Source organism: Mya arenaria, chromosome 4 (assembly GCF_026914265.1).
Source record: "Mya arenaria isolate MELC-2E11 chromosome 4, ASM2691426v1".
NCBI lineage: Eukaryota > Metazoa > Mollusca > Bivalvia > Myida > Myidae > Mya > Mya arenaria.
Window position 1 is genome coordinate 15,653,762 of NC_069125.1, and position 16,065 is coordinate 15,669,826.

The 16,065-nt window shown below is 36.4% G+C and overlaps 1 protein-coding gene across 3 annotated transcripts in view; it reads left to right on the top strand.

Annotated features, from left to right (window-relative positions):
- The window catches only part of LOC128231201 (liprin-alpha-1-like), a 56,921-nt gene that overhangs the window by 19,211 nt on the left and 21,645 nt on the right, over positions 1-16,065 (top strand). For 2 of the 3 annotated variants that reach the window (XM_052943703.1, XM_052943706.1), the window contains exons 9-22: positions 234-428; positions 861-937; positions 2,018-2,132; positions 3,504-3,718; positions 4,359-4,416; positions 7,088-7,180; positions 8,813-8,952; positions 10,632-10,801; positions 11,186-11,276; positions 11,885-11,966; positions 12,564-12,764; positions 13,736-13,914; positions 14,442-14,539; positions 15,667-15,842. In XM_052943703.1, coding sequence (XP_052799663.1) covers positions 234-428; positions 861-937; positions 2,018-2,132; positions 3,504-3,718; positions 4,359-4,416; positions 7,088-7,180; positions 8,813-8,952; positions 10,632-10,801; positions 11,186-11,276; positions 11,885-11,966; positions 12,564-12,764; positions 13,736-13,914; positions 14,442-14,539; positions 15,667-15,842 — 1,890 coding nt within the window. The remainder of the gene's footprint in view (positions 1-233; positions 429-860; positions 938-2,017; positions 2,133-3,503; positions 3,719-4,358; positions 4,417-7,087; positions 7,181-8,812; positions 8,953-10,631; positions 10,802-11,185; positions 11,277-11,884; positions 11,967-12,563; positions 12,765-13,735; positions 13,915-14,441; positions 14,540-15,666; positions 15,843-16,065) is intronic. The other variant, XM_052943704.1, reaches the window with a different exon arrangement.

Sequence of the window (16,065 nt, forward strand, 5' to 3'; positions counted from 1 at the left end):
TAAGTTTGTCTTAAAAAAAAGATGGTAAAAATAGCTAAGTTTGTCTTTAAAAAAGATGGTAAAAATAGCTAAATTGGTCACAAATGTTTAACAATCACGCACAGATTTTTTGTCAAACATAGTAACATTGAAACACTTAAGAATTCATTTTTCTGCGCCTTTGTGCGAAACTCATACCCATGTTGATAGTTAATATGGACCATGTAATTGTAATATGCCAATTTTTCCAACAGGCACGTCATCGTGACAAGATGAACGAGGAGCACAACGCGCGTCTGTCTGCGACGGTGGACAAGTTGTTGACAGAGAGTAACGAGCGGCTGCAGCTCCACCTCAAGGAAAAGATGCAGGCCCTCGAGGAGAAAAACCAGCTCACTCAGGAACTAGAGCGGACCAGGAAGGCACTGGATGATGCACAGCAAGAGAAGGTCAGAATTCATGTATATTTAGCCTAGGCCATGAAAAATAATTATTAGTTTCTTACGCACATTTTTAAGATCTTGGATAGGAACACAGGAATTCATTCTTTTTGAAGAATTACTTTATTGCAGTTGGATGATTCACAACATTAGAAGGTCAGAATTTATGTATAATTAGGCTATGAAAAATCATTAGTTCCTTATGCATATTTTTAATGCATTGGGATGGGAGTGCAGGAATTCATTTTTGATGATTGCATGATACACAACATTAGAAGGTCAGAATTCATGTATACTTAGACCATGAAAATATGATCTTGAACTTCCAGGGATTTTAAAGTTCAGTATAGCTGTTTATCCGGAAATCAACTTCCCAACATTTAATCCCCAACTCACCTGATGCTGAAAAAATAACATGCATGATCTTATGATACATTTCAGGAGAGAATGTTAGAGGACCTTCAACGAGCCAAGAGAGAAGTTGACACGCTGCGGCAGCAAATTGAGCATCTTGCCGGGTAAATATCATTTAATCGAATGTTTACAGTAAAAAAAATGGGGCCCAAAATAACCAAGATAGAGAGTTTTTCTTTATGAAAATGCGGTTACTAGAATTAATTTCTTAGTTGAATGTATTTATATGACAATATGTATATTTCTATATAATATGTCAAAAATCTTAGAATATGTATCATTCATCTAAATTTTAAATTTCCTTTTTTCTGGCGAAATACCTCTTTGGAAGGGCCCCATCCCCATTACAGCCTTTTTAAGCTTGCCTATTTAACAAAAAATCGAGGTATAATAAAAGTAGCCATGGTGTTGTCTTTGTTGGTAGTCACGGTGACATCTGGCAGCTTTTTTTACCTTGGTCATAATTCAAAAATTGTTCAAGATATTTGCATGAAACTTAGTAAACATGTTGCATGAGAGACGGCACACGTGTAACAAGTTTCATAGCTTTGCCTCTAAACTGTTTAGTTATACAGTTAATTGAAAAACAGATGAGCATTGGCATATGATAGCTCATCGTCGGATACCCCTGATTAGTGATACATTACTGCCCTATGACTCGCTGTGTACTGTTGGTGAATTGTGCTAGGAAAATCACGTATTCCAGAATTATTAATGAGGCAGTTTCATTTTCTCTGCGAGGAACCAATGCGGAAATATGCACCGACAATCATACTTATATTATCCCATAAAAAAATGTATTCTGGCAAAAGCTCAAATTGAGCTCAGTCCACATGCTCGCTACAAATTTTTGAACTGACCCGTAGACCACTTCCCTGCGGAAACAAGTGACAGTACAGGGTTATTGAAGAGTGTTTATTTGTAATATTATAATGAAAATTTCGCTGGAAGTAGATTTGTCTGCCCTCATATATATTTATATAAACAAGATTTTGTCAAGTCAATTATGTTTCAGTATGTATGAAGTGTAATGGAAGAATGTACCTTGGTTACCTACGATGACGATTGCTCTGCTCTTGCTCTGCTCTTAAAAAATTAACCATTGATGTATCATCATCATCCCCCCCCCCCCCCCCCCCCCCCCCACAATAAAAGCTTTAATTGTGTTTGTCCGGGTCTACTAGAGACTCGATGTTTTCCAGCCAAGGGGACGGCTACCAGGTGCAGTTTGGAAGTCCGGATGAGAGCGTGACGCGCAGGTCACAGCGTGGGCGGGAGTCACTTGATGACCCAGATAAGGTGAGTAGCAATATCTTCATGAAGTTTGATAAAAAACCTTTTTGGAAGAGAAATCCAAGTTTTTGATGAATATAAACAAATTGAGCAGCTTTGTTGAACAAACACAACGCTTTTAATCCTTTTGCTGTCAGTTGGCTCCACAAGTTCTATGTAAATATCTTTTAAAATATTTTATTGATTGATATTTACATGTGAACAAACTCTATAGATTGGCTACTGCAGCCAGTCTGGGCTCAGACGAAGATGAACCCTGTTAAAATGCAATATTTTCCACATTTTGTACAATGTACTGAAAAACATGCATTTAGCATATAAGATTCTTAAATCGACTCTTCGTTTTTAAAATCATTAATTACACATGTATAACAAACATAAATTTTGAGTAATAAACCTTTAACTACTATTTAAATCAATCAATACCGTATTTTCTCGACTATAAGACAGGGAAATTGGGTCCCGATTTATACCCCCAAAGTAGGGGACCTGTCTTATAAGCAAGTCAATAAAATATTAAAAAAAGATTCCAGTCAAATCAGTAAAATTTTACATAGGGTATTCGTCTATCCAGTATATCGTCTGCTAATACAAGTATGGGGCAATTAAGTAAACAACAACACGAAATCTCTTCACCGCGCGTGCTCTGACGTCACACAGTGTACTGTTATATCTGCATTTTTTCTCATGGCGCGTGTCAGTATAATTAGTTTGACAGATATATCAAATCAATAAATTGGAATCTTAATATGATGTAGGTACCTAACTGTCAATTTGATTAAGCAAACAAATGACAATGCGAATATGAATCCTATATGTTCGTCGCCAATCAAGGGACAATATTGCCTAAAGCATTATTGCTAAACAAACACCTATTTATGCCTTGGCTTTTGGCAGTTATGTTATTGAAGCCATTTATTTTGCCGAAGAACTTCATTGGTGTCTTCAATAAAAAAACAACACTAAAACAAACATATGTTGTTATTGATTAATTATTACAATTCCGATAAGTAACGACCTGTCCTGCAAACTTATGTACTCATTTTTAACCTATCTCCAAATAGAGAGCTCACAGTTGACCGCCATTTTCTTTGAGTAAAACAAAAACAGTTACCGCGAAAGTCGATAATTGTCCGTTGAGCTTGAACATTTTTACACATTAGGAAGAATTTAAGCATTTTAGATTTGCTTAAAAATTGACCCGGTCTTATAAGCGAGTCGAAACAAAAAGCACCAGATTTCATGGGCAAATTTAGGGCGCCGTCTTATAAGCGAATCGCCTTATAGTCGAGAAAATACGGTACTGATAACAAGATTGTAACCATGTATTTAATAGCTGAAAACACACTGAAATGACTGGTGGGTTCTTTATTCCAGGTGAACACACTGAATGAACAAGAATGGGAGAAACTGCAGCAGGCTCGGGTGATTGAGAATGTCCAGCACGCGTTTGACACGAGTGACGAGGGCTCCGAGGGTAACGAGAGCCTGATAGGGGCCTTCGACATGCTTTCCCCGTCCGGACACACGGACGCACAGACACTCGCCCTCATGCTGCAGGAACAGCTTGATGCCATAAATAATGAGATAAGGTAAGGGCTAAGGGTGATACTCTGTACACTGTATAGCTATTAAAAACCTAAATAAGGCCAAATAATTAAGAAAATTATAAAATGCTTTGTTTTCTCGTCATAGGTTTTATTTATTAGTTTAACTTGATTATTTTAATAACAGTGTAATGAAGATTGTTCTTAATATGAATAATATTACAGGGACTCATTCAGGTTTTGTAGGGCTAGACACATGAAAAAATATGTAATATGAAAAGTGAGCAAAATGGTTGTTAACAATTACTAAAACATGTGACATAAAATGCTCTAAAGTGTTAGTTACCCTATTGAAAATGGAACTACAGTCGAAACCTGTTTGGCTTGATATCACTTAGCTTGATTTCCTCTTTGGCTCGAACTGGATGCTTAGGTCTGATTTTGTTTAATTCTTTGTAAGCATTCCCGCTTGGCTAAATATTTGCGAGGGTGGAAGTACTTTGTAATGTTCCCTGGGATATCGAGCCAACTGGTTTTGATTGTATTTCAGGCTGGGATATACAAATAATGACCAAATGAGTATTTGCAAGATTCTGTTAGGAGTTAACATAAAATCTGTAAGTAAGTCCTTTCTAAAATCTTCATTGAATTTATCTCATGGATGCTTTACATCTTGTATTCCCAGGTTAATACAGGAGGAGAAGGAGACCACAGAGCAACGCGCAGAGGAGCTGGAGTCACGGGTAGGCAGCGGTTCTCTAGAGGCCCTAGCCGGCAGATGGCCCCCCTCCCCCATCCGCTCCCATCCCCCCTCTCCCAATGAGTCCTCTGGGCTCCCTCTCGACGCCCCAAACCCGGCACCTGCGCCCACTCAGCCAACTGGTCTGCCCATCTCTTCTTGTGCTACTGCTGTAAGTTTTGATCTGGCTGGTGTAAGTTAAGCTGATACTACAGATTGTTTCAATGCCTGCTATGAAGTCCCTTTCCTATCATTGCTGAATGTGTCAAATGTGTCAGTCATTTTGTTTGTCAACCGTGTTGTTGTTAGTCTCCCATCGGTCATTGAAATTGGACTTTTGCATCAACAAGCCAAAATGTGTACACTAATGCTTGGCATCAACGTTTTTCAAACAAGCCCTGCTTTATAAAATCCTGTGTTTGAGCAAACCTGTGGTCTGCTAAACTGTCCATATTGCGTGTTTCTCAAGGCATATAACTGTTGACTGTCCCATATGCTGAAATGCTATCCTAATCACCATCTAGTCCTGTCGTTGTATTGCGTAAAGTTGTTCAGTGTTGTCTGCATCAAACTGTTTTTTTGTGTACACTGTCCATGCAGTGTGAGTACACTGTCTATACAATGTATCTGTTTGCAAGTTCTGGATCATAGAAGTTAAACCTGTGGAATATTCTAGAAACAGTGCATATCACTAACCAAGCTTATTAGCATTATGTCTGTGATAATGCGGTGGATCTCGAAATCCCTAAAATCTGCGGTGTGTGTAGAGTACATTCTCCAAACAGTGTATCTGCATTCAAGTTCTTGCATACTTCATAATATCAATTTATTCTTTGTTATATACATTGCACTTCAGACCTGGAATTTATGTATAAAAACTGACATTTCCTCATACATATTGATAAGACTAGTCTTGTCAACAATTTTTAAGAAGTGAATGGAAGCCTCGTTCTGCCAGGTCACTTTTTAAAGGTTCTCTGTCAAATAAGGTCAAAGGTTTCCATTGGATTTTACAACTATGGGCAATTTTTTATTAGCAAACTGTAATCCCTATATTGATCAATTGAATTGTTGACTGTCAACAATTATTGAGGTCATTGTTACCTTAATGTTGTGCTGACAATTTCATTGGCTGATTCTGTTCATTTAACATTTTAATTAACTTCCGACCACACTAAGCCATATTTGATTGTCAAGGCAGATATATTTGCCATCTGGAAGACCATCATTTTAATTATTCATTCCCATACTTCTTGTACGTGACCAATCTGTTGTCTTGTTAACCCATAATCCCCAGCATTAATGACTCTGTTCCCCTCCCCACCCCCATCGCCATATTCTCTCCCCCCACCCCCCATTGCCACTTACACCCGTGTATTATATTGTCATCTGCTGGTTAGGGCGTATTGTAAAATGCATGTGTGCTGAAGTGCTGACTGTATTTGCTTACACTAATGCTTTTCACGAATCTATGTGACCATCTTATAAACGAGCATAAAAAAAATATCGACAGAACACGATTTTTAATGGAATACTATGCGAGTGTCGAAAATAAAATTAAAGGCTCAACTTGAAAATCAAACTTAGCATGTTAGTAATATTTTCAGCTAAACTATTTGTTTAAAATTTGTTTGAAAACTTATCTCATTACAACCAAGAATAAAGGATTTAAAAAATCAATCATTCTTTAATAAGATCGCCCTCATAGCCATTCAGTGGTAAAGGAAAACTTAATTAAGTAGTCAAATGTGTATAAATTTCAAGTATTGTAAATTACTGTGTATAGGACGCTAGCATAGATAGGACGCAGGCAAAATAAAACCTGAAAAAACGGGGGAAAAACTTAATACCACCAATACCATAGATAGAACAAAAAATGAATTTCGGCCAGAAATGGAATATGTTTTGCCAGAAAAAAAAGTAAGCTATTGTTCGGTGATGGTTTCTTATAGAGTTGTACTCTGTTTAAAGATTATCAAATATCTATTTCAAATAGTGTTCACAATCACTCTAGAGCCTGGCTATTTCTTCCACGTAACTCCGGGTTGAGAATTGTTGGCGTATTTCTGTGTTTTTTGTTTCATAAAAGGCAAAAAAGAGTATAACTTTTTTTTTGACATATTGATTCAAAAATGATAAAATTTTATCGTAGGCTCTTCATCCCCAGGAGCTTAAGCTGCACTCTCACTGATTTGGTGTTTTGACGACTTGTTAATTTTTTGTCTCGGAATAGGCCAATTTTGTGTAAATGTCTTGAAACCGGTGATATAGGACTGCTGACAAATAATCTGATCGAAGTGTTCGTATTTACATTTGAAAATTAATGTTTAATTGCTAAAAGTCTTACTAACGATTTAAGAAAAAATGACTTTCGGCATGAACATCAATTTTTCTGGTTTCCAGACATTTACACAAAAATTAGCTGATTTCAAGACAAAAAAAAATAAAAAAAACTGGTAAAAACAGTTAATCTGCGAGTGCAGCTTTAAAAGAGGATTTGGTCCCTTTTGATGGCCACTAAGGCACTGCCTTGGGCCTTCAAACAGGCCAAACTCAGGCCCCCTGGAAGCCCGCTGTCAAGTTCAAGGATTTCCGTTTTTATGCCAATCTCACCCCTGATTACTATTTTACTAACACGCTGTACTTAGTTTGTGTGTGTGTGTTTGTTACTCTAGCAACCAGCATCTGCCGTTCCGGCCCACTTGTACACATACTCATCGTCGAGTCCGCAGCTCGCATCAACCGCCACAGACGAGCGGCCACAGCAGGTTAGATAACTCTGTTGTGTATTCAGAGATGTAAGCGGAAAAACCCATTTACATTATGCAGAAGTTATATGCAGCGATTGTATTTGTTTCGCACTGTCGCTCATGCGGAAAAAATATTTATACACGGCTAACAAAGTTTATGTACTTTTGGGAAGATAAGATAAGGGTTTTAGCAATGTTTAAAATAGGACAAATAGGACAGGGTGCTGCAGTAAAGGACTAAACACTATGGATGAAAATGGCATATTTCATTGGTCTGCTATAAATAGTAACATTGTAAATTTGACTGAACCTGTTAGGGATTGTGTTCAACTAAAGTCTTAATATGTTTCAAATGCTCCTATGGTAAGTTTGTATGTTTGTATAACCACATTAGAATCATTTTCACTTAAGTATTCAATTCTTTGAATGGCTGAAGTGTTCCCATGCTGGTCTCTATGGTCAGAGTGCAGCACCCTATCTATCTAGCTTAAACCCGATAGAATACTCAAAAATAAAATGTGATAATATTAGAACAGTCCAAAGCTATTGTATACCATTTTTGGAAGTGGGTATGTAATTATAATTATTTATTTTCCGTCAGGAAACCTAGAGAAAAATACTTATGGTATATACTAATTCAATTAATATTCCAGTTATTATGTTTTTAACAAAACATTTCAGAGGTTTTTTTAGCACATTTTCTTATATGTTATACCAATTTCAAAAAGTATGGTGGGTTTTCTCAAATGTTAAATAACAATATCCATTAAAAAAATAATTTCTTTTTATAAAAGCCCCCCAAAAAATTAGGAAAGATGTAAAAGTATTTATCGAAAACTCCAAATTCTGTCAAAAACGATGCGAAAATAATGCATTCAAACAAAAACGGTCATTTTCCCAAAGAACCTGAAAAAACTAAACCTGTGGAAACATGACTAGTACCAAAGACTGAATACATAGAGAATGCACTATCGCTTAAATTTCTGCTTCTTCACTTGTATATACATGTATTCTGACTAACCTGTATGCTCACATACTGCTTATGAACTTAACGCTTTTGATCTCTAATAACCTACATGTAGAATCCAGTCTGGAATAATCTGTGCGTACACATGACATTAGTACATATTAAAATATGTATAATTTATTGGAGGTGACTTAAATTGTTCAAACAAGTCCTTCGCTCTGTTTTAAAGTTTTCATGTTGCTGAAAAAATATATGTTTCTTTATACTGAATTTTGCTGTTGATAAAACGCTAGGATAAATAATGCACCAAGAAAAAAATGGTAAGAAAAATCGAGTAATATATATTGTCACCGTAGAGCAATAAATCAATATCTACATAGATAGATAGAAGCAAATATTGTGTTGTTGCATCAAGGTGACGATCTATAATATGTTAATAATACATTTAAGAAACGAAACTGAAACCTAATTTTTTGCAAAAACTTGTGTAAAATACAAACTACAGTGCACAGGCAATCATTTATTCATATTCTGGGCAGAGTCACTGTCTCTTATCTGTTGTAAATTTCAGTATTTACATGGTAGTGAAAATGCTTATAATATTACACACCCATAACACTTAATATTCCAATAATATATTGTTGATCTGTAAAATCAAGTGGACTTGTATATACCCCTTACAGCAGTACAGTCGAGACGATGCGTCAATCAAGGACGATAGCTTGCCAATCCACTGTGAGTCGAGTCCCCCAAACACGCCGCGTTCTCTCCGTCTAGAACGGATACAGAACGCCCTGTCCCAAAGTACAGACAGCTATGCGAAGTAAGTAGTAAGATCGGTTTGTGATGGTTTATTGGAGCTAGGGCAACATACAGTGCTCCCTCTGTCTAGAACGGATACAAAACGCCCTGTCCCTGAGTACAGACAGCTTTACCAAGGCAGTAGTGTAGATCAGTTTCTTCCGCTAGAGGAACATACCTAACTCATTCACCTAAAGCAGATACAGAATGCCCTATCCCAAAGTAAAGAAAGCTTTACCATGTTGATAGTGTGGATAGGTTTATTCTGATAGGGGAATATACTTAACTCCCTTCACCTAAAGCAGATACAGAACGCCATATCTCGGAAGTACAGACAGCTATACCAATTAAGTGGTGTAGATAAGTTCATTCTGGTAGGAGAACATACCAATCCCTTCGCCTAAAACAGATACAGAAAGCCCTATCCAAAAGTAAAGAAAGTTATACCAAGTAGGTAGTGTAGATTGTTTTGTCCTGATTTATCGTAGCTGAGAGAACACGCTTCGCTCCAGGGGCAGTGGTTGCAATAAGCAACCCTCCACCTTAAAAATTGTTTGCCAGGCTTGTTCAAATTCTGTTTTTATGCCCCCACAAAGTGGCGGCATATAGGGTTGCCCTTGTCCGTACGTACGTCTGTCTGTCTGTACATACGTACGTCCCGAAGATTGTTTCCGATCTAATTCTTGAAAACCGTTTGTCCAATCCTCACCAAACTTTAAACACATGTTTGTGACCATAATATCTTGATCAAGTTCCTTAGCCATGGAAATCGCTTTTGTCATTTAGGAGTTACGGCCCTTTATTTGCAAAAAAAGACTTGAAAAATACGTCCCGAAGATTGTTTCCGATCTAATTCTTGAAACTGTTTGTCCAATCCTCACCAAACTTTAAACACATGTTTGTGACCATAATATCTTGATCAAGTTCGATAGTCATGGAAATCGCTTTAGTCATTTAGGAGTTACGGCCCTTTTTTGCCAAAAATACTTCAAAAATATATGTTTCCAATCTAATTCTTGAAAAGTATGTGTCCAATCCTCACCAAACTTTACATACATGATTGTGACCATAATATCTTGATCAAGTTCGATAGCCATGGAAATCGCTTTTGTCATTTAGGAGTTACGGCCCTTTATTTGCAAAAAAAGACTTGAAAAATACGTCCCGAAGATTGTTTATATAGCAAGACTTACTAAAAAAATGCTAAAAAAATGTAATTATAACTGGTAAAAGGATTCGGGTTTGTTCATCCAAATGTATAATTTTGATAAGTGCCTCCATTTAGAACAGATACAGACTGTCCAGGATTATAGAAAATATGCATGTTGCCAGAGACAAAGACTTACCTATATGTAGAGTTATGCACCGTTTTTGACTGAACAAAGCAAACGAGCATAGGCGTTCTCCCCGTGTGCTGTTGTTGTTTATGCCACTTTGGCCTACAAAAATATCTTTATTGTTTGGGGAACCCTACCCTACTTACATAGTGGTATTTTTTATTTAAATCAATTGCATTTTAATATGTAGATTAAAGAAAAATACTTGAACACCATTCCCCAGTGATGACAATAAAGTTCTTACATAAAGCCTAAAAAAAGCTTACCTACCCTATCTCATTTGAAAAAGGATGTAACTCTTACCAAATCATATTTATTTTGGCTTTAGAAGTCTTTATGTTTTCATCCATATCTGCATTTTCAGTCGTACGGTGATCAACACGACCTCGAGCACCCTCTCGAGCACGGCAAGCAGTCAGGACTCACTGAACCGCTCCCAGAAGAAGAAAGGCCTCAAGTCCTCCATACGTACACTCTTCGGCAAGAAGGAGAAGCCAAAACACAAGGGGTCCATGAGCAGGGACTCTCAGCAAGGTACAAGGAGACTGCTCGCAGCTACGCTTTAATTATGATGAGTTAAAGGTGTATTAGCTGACAAGTAACACATGATTTGTCCTTTGTGCTCAATGGTCAAGTAAAAGAAATTTAAGTACTTACATCAGGATTTGACTCACAAAATTTGGCCATACCCTACAGACTCGCACAATTTGGTCATACCCAACCAACTCACAAAGTTTAATCATACCTGAACAACTATCCGAAAGACTAACAAAAATAACTGAGATTGAAAAGTAATTCAGCCTATGGGATGGTTTTTCATTAACAAAATAATATACCTAACTACCAATCCCCTCAAAATGTGGGTTGGTTAAAGACTAACAAATATTTGTTAATTGTTGCCCTATGTACATTACACAGGCCCAGGTTACATAGACGCTGGTGGAGATAACACAGATACTCTAGGCCGAGGACTTGGGCCCTCAGAGTTTGACAAGCGAAAGAAACGCAAGTAAGTGACCCTTCAATTTGGGCATCTTTCAAAATCTATCATGAGAACTTACAAGATCATTCAGACTAATGTTTAATGCGGATGGTCATGAACGAAGGTTGTTCGTGAGTTTGACTCAGTTTAACATAAAAGGATAAAATGTAATTGATTTTTTTGGTAAATTTGTACAAAGTAATTTAATGTTATCTTTATTGATGGGAGAGAAATCTGGATGTAACTTTTGAAGAATCATGATAATTCTCTCCCTTTAATATAGATCACATTTTACTTCATTTGTACCAATTTCCAACAGCAATTCTTCAATTTGTGTTCCAGAAAAACCCTCCTTCATAGAGCCTGGAAAATTAAATATGACCCCCATCAGTTTGGTTTTACCCTTATTTTAGATCATTAACTTATGAACAACTGTGTAGAGTCTTTTAGCATTGGTTGTGGTCAGTAGAAGACACCTATTGTTAGGTCGACGATGATGGTCATATTGACTTTTACAAGAAAAATAAGTGGTGCTCCTGACAGGCAACACTTTGGATTTGTGGAAAAAAAATTACCAAAGTAATTTTCTAATAGAAATTATTTCGACAATCATTTAGAGTTAAATCTGTTTACAGAGAGGAGCTACTAGAGGAAGCCATGAAGGCGTGTACACCATTTGCCCTCTGGAATGGTCCGACTGTTGTAGCATGGCTAGAGGTCAGTATACACTGCAACACTTTCATTGGGTTAGCTTCATGTATATTAGAATGCCAGGTAACCCAGCTACTCGATAATGCCCTGCACTTCATGAACAGTGGGACAATTAACTAGCAAAATCTTGTTTTCTTCGCAAGCAAAGCATTGATTCTTGTAATTTTGTGTTGTTCAGCTATTTAGTATTGAAATGAACTCTGTGTTTTAATTTTTGAAGTGATACTTTAAAATCAATACATACACATGTTTAACAAACATAGATTTTGAGTGGTAAACCTTTAACTACTTACTAAGTAATGCATTTATGAAAAATATTATTTACTGATAACAAGATTGTAACCGTGTAGTTAATAGCTGAAAATGCACAATTATTAAATAACTGGTGGGTCCTAAAGATTTACAGTAGTCAACTAGCATCTCTTAAAGTAGAAATACGGTGTTTACTGCACTTTTCCTTCAAATTAAACACAGTATCCTACATAAGAGCCTTTGTTTATTCATCCTTTTTGGTAAATTAAAACAATTGTGTGTAATAATTGTGGTTCTGCTTATTTGGGAGTAAGAATGCATCTCAAATGTTCATCAATTTTCCATTCCTAGTTGTGGGTTGGCATGCCGGCATGGTATGTGGCTGCATGTCGCGCAAACGTGAAATCCGGAGCAATCATGTCTGCACTATCAGACCAGGAAATTCAGCGGGAAATTGGAATCTCGAACCCTCTCCACCGGCTCAAACTGCGACTGGCGATCCAGGAGATGGTCTGTCTCACTTCACCGTCCGCACCGAGGACCTCACAAAGTGTAAGGAACATTAAATACAGATTCAGGGCCGGTTTTCATAAAACAAGTCATTTCTTAAAATTTCATAGTCAACTTAAACAAAATGTTTAAGTGTTTTTTGTTAGATTCCTATTAATCATTGTACATAAGGGAAGTAAATCTTGTAGGGTTAATATAGTTAGTGACTCTCCAGTTGGAGGTTAGTATCTTTGTGAAGCAGATGTTGTGAATAAACTGAAAAACAATAAAAAGTGAAAAACAATAAAAAGTGTATCTGAATTAACAATTTGAACAAGTATGGGTTTTTTCAATAAGATCAATGAAAATGATTTATTTCAGAAATTATGAAGTTTTAATATCATATGACCAATGAGAAACTTAAATAAAAAAAATGACTCAAGTTAGGAACTGACTTAAGATGCTTCATAAATACCAGCCCAGGATGAATTTTAAAATCAGGATTAAGAACTTTTAACCAAGGCTTTCCAAGTTGTTAAGTTTTTGTCTTTCTGCTGGACTTTTGCATAAAAAAAGTAGGACCATCCTTGAAATATCTTCAAAAATGTCAATGGAAAGAAATTTAAATGGGTCTAGACCCTTCAACTATACTATGTTCCTGAATCGTTGATACTTGTATGACTGATATCATCTCTGATATCAGGTAGAGTTTTTTAGTTTATTTATACTTGCACACTGGCAAAAAGGGCCAATTCAGCTAGTGCTCCGATAAGATTGTTAGTCATATTAGGTTTTTGGAGCAGAATCTAACCCTGGTAGCACTTGTCACAGGGGATTCCCATTTAACGTCCCCCTTGGAAGAGGGTTAGTATTGTTTTTAGTGGTGCAGCAGGAAATCGAACCTGAGACCCCTGGATTGACAGTCAAGTGTGTTACCACTAGACCACTGATCTGCCACTTTCCTGATATCAGCTACATGTTATGGACTTACTTATAAACTGAAAAAGCAACAATTTCAACTCTTTCTTCCACAGCAATCTCTAGCGTTTGGGGACATGAACCATGAGTGGATCGGTAACGAGTGGTTGCCGGGCCTGGGACTCCCGCAGTACCGCAGTCACTTCATGGAGTGCCTCGTGGACGCTCGCATGCTTGACCACCTCACTAAGAAGGACCTCCGCGGACAGCTCAAGATGGTCGACAACTTCCATAGGTGCGAGTCTTAAGTTTTTGGCTTGCCTGTTGTTTTGAATTTTTTGGGCAGTGAAGTAGAAAAACAAACTCTTATTGTCTGCGCCATATGCTGTGCCCTTTGGTCAAGACCAAAGTTGTACTTGAAAACAATTAATGCAGTTTAGTGTTGAGTTTTGCTATGTTGAATGTTTATATTCTGTATCAAAAATGTTTTCTTATTCTGTATATTGTGCTATGTAGAAACACTTACAGGGCTGTCATGCCTAGTTATTTTAATCTTTAAATGTTTTTCTGACCAATTTAGGGCCAAAATTCCCAATGCTAAAAACATAGTTTTTACCTTCTCTGTGTATTTTTATTTAAGAGCATTCTTGTTCATTTCAAGGCAAATCATCAATTTATCAAAATGACACAATATTCCCCAATCAGTATGGTCCTGCCCCATTCCGAAAATGGTGAGGAAAACACTGCCAGACTGAACTCATGTACGTTCTAGAATAAGTGCTTTCTTTTGAGTTGTTAACAGTTTTTTTCTTTCAATTTCAGAACAAGTCTACAATACGGAATTAATAGTTTAAAGCGATTAAATTACGATAAAAAGGAATTGGAAAGTAGAAGAGAAAAATCATTAGAAGAAAATACAGGTAATGTTTGTGGCTGTTTGTTTTTTTATTTATTCATACGAAGTAATAAATACATGTATCATATTAAGGTCATGGATGGGTAGATATTTTGTCCAAGGTAACTGATCATCAATTGCCAGTGTGTTACGCCATAACGTCATGACATATTAAACTAAATACAATTTTTTTTCCCTTTTTTGAGTACCGCAAAGTTACCATGTTGTGTAATTATTCCTTAGTCCGGCTCTATGAAACTGGATGAAACTGGATCAATTCCATTTAACATAGATATCAATTGTTTTGGTGTGTGTGTGTGAGGATTTTAAAGACCACTTCAGATCATTAAGTTAGTACCAAAAAATTATTAATTTGTGCTGTAACTATTTATTTTAAAACTGCACTCTCACAGATTGACCGTTTTGACAACTATTTTAAAACTTTTTTTATCTTGAAATGAGCCAATATTTGCGGAAATATCTGGAAAACAGTGATACAAAACTGCTGACAAAAGATTAAATCACATAATTACGTTTGAAAAATGATGTTTCATGGCTAAAAGTAGAATCAATTTTCGGCAGTTTTCTAAACAATTTTTATCAATTCTATTGTGAGTTATCTTATATGACTGAATTGAAGGCATTGATATTAAAATTAGCTGAATTTGAGACAAAAACTTAAAAAAGTCTGAAAACTGTCATTAGGTGTGAGAGCAGCTTTCATAATGAGTGAAAACATATTTTTAAAGATGCACTCTTACTCCCAAATAAGATTAACCACAATTAATAATATTGTTTTAATATTCCAAAAAAGATTAATAAATGTCGAAAAACAATGGTTCTTATGAAGGATTATGAGTTGAATTTGAAAGAAATACACATAAAATACGGTATTTCTACCCTATGAGACTATAGTAGACCACAGTAAATCTTTAAGTATTCGTCAATCATTTAATATTTTTGCGCTTTCTACTATTAAATACACGCTTACAATCTTCTTATCAGTAATAAATATTTTCCATAAATGCATTATTTAGTATTAAAGTGGTTCAAGGTTTATCAGTCACAACTTATGTTTGTTATACATGTGTATGTATTGATTTTGAATTAGAGTGTCACTTTAATAAATGTTTTACTTTCAAATATTTGCAGATGTTTTAGTATGGACCAATGAACGCTTAATCAAATGGGCACAAGGAATAGGATTACGCGATTTTGCCAACAACCTGCTAGAATCAGGCCTTCACGGGGCGTTGATAGCCCTTGACGAGAGTTTTGACCACAACAGCATCGCCCTGGCCATGCAGATACCCACACAGAACACAAATGTGGGTGTTTCTTTGTAGTACAAGACTAGTGTTCTCATGATAAAGACCTAGCCCCAATATCACAAAAATACTTGAGTCAAATCTCAAACTCATTCTCAACTCATTTTACCATATAACACCAAAATTTATTGAAAACAATATATGTTTTTACACATTTTTAGCTCTACTGGCCAAAGGCCAGAAGAGCTTATGCGATGGTAATGTGTACGTAGTATGTGCATCC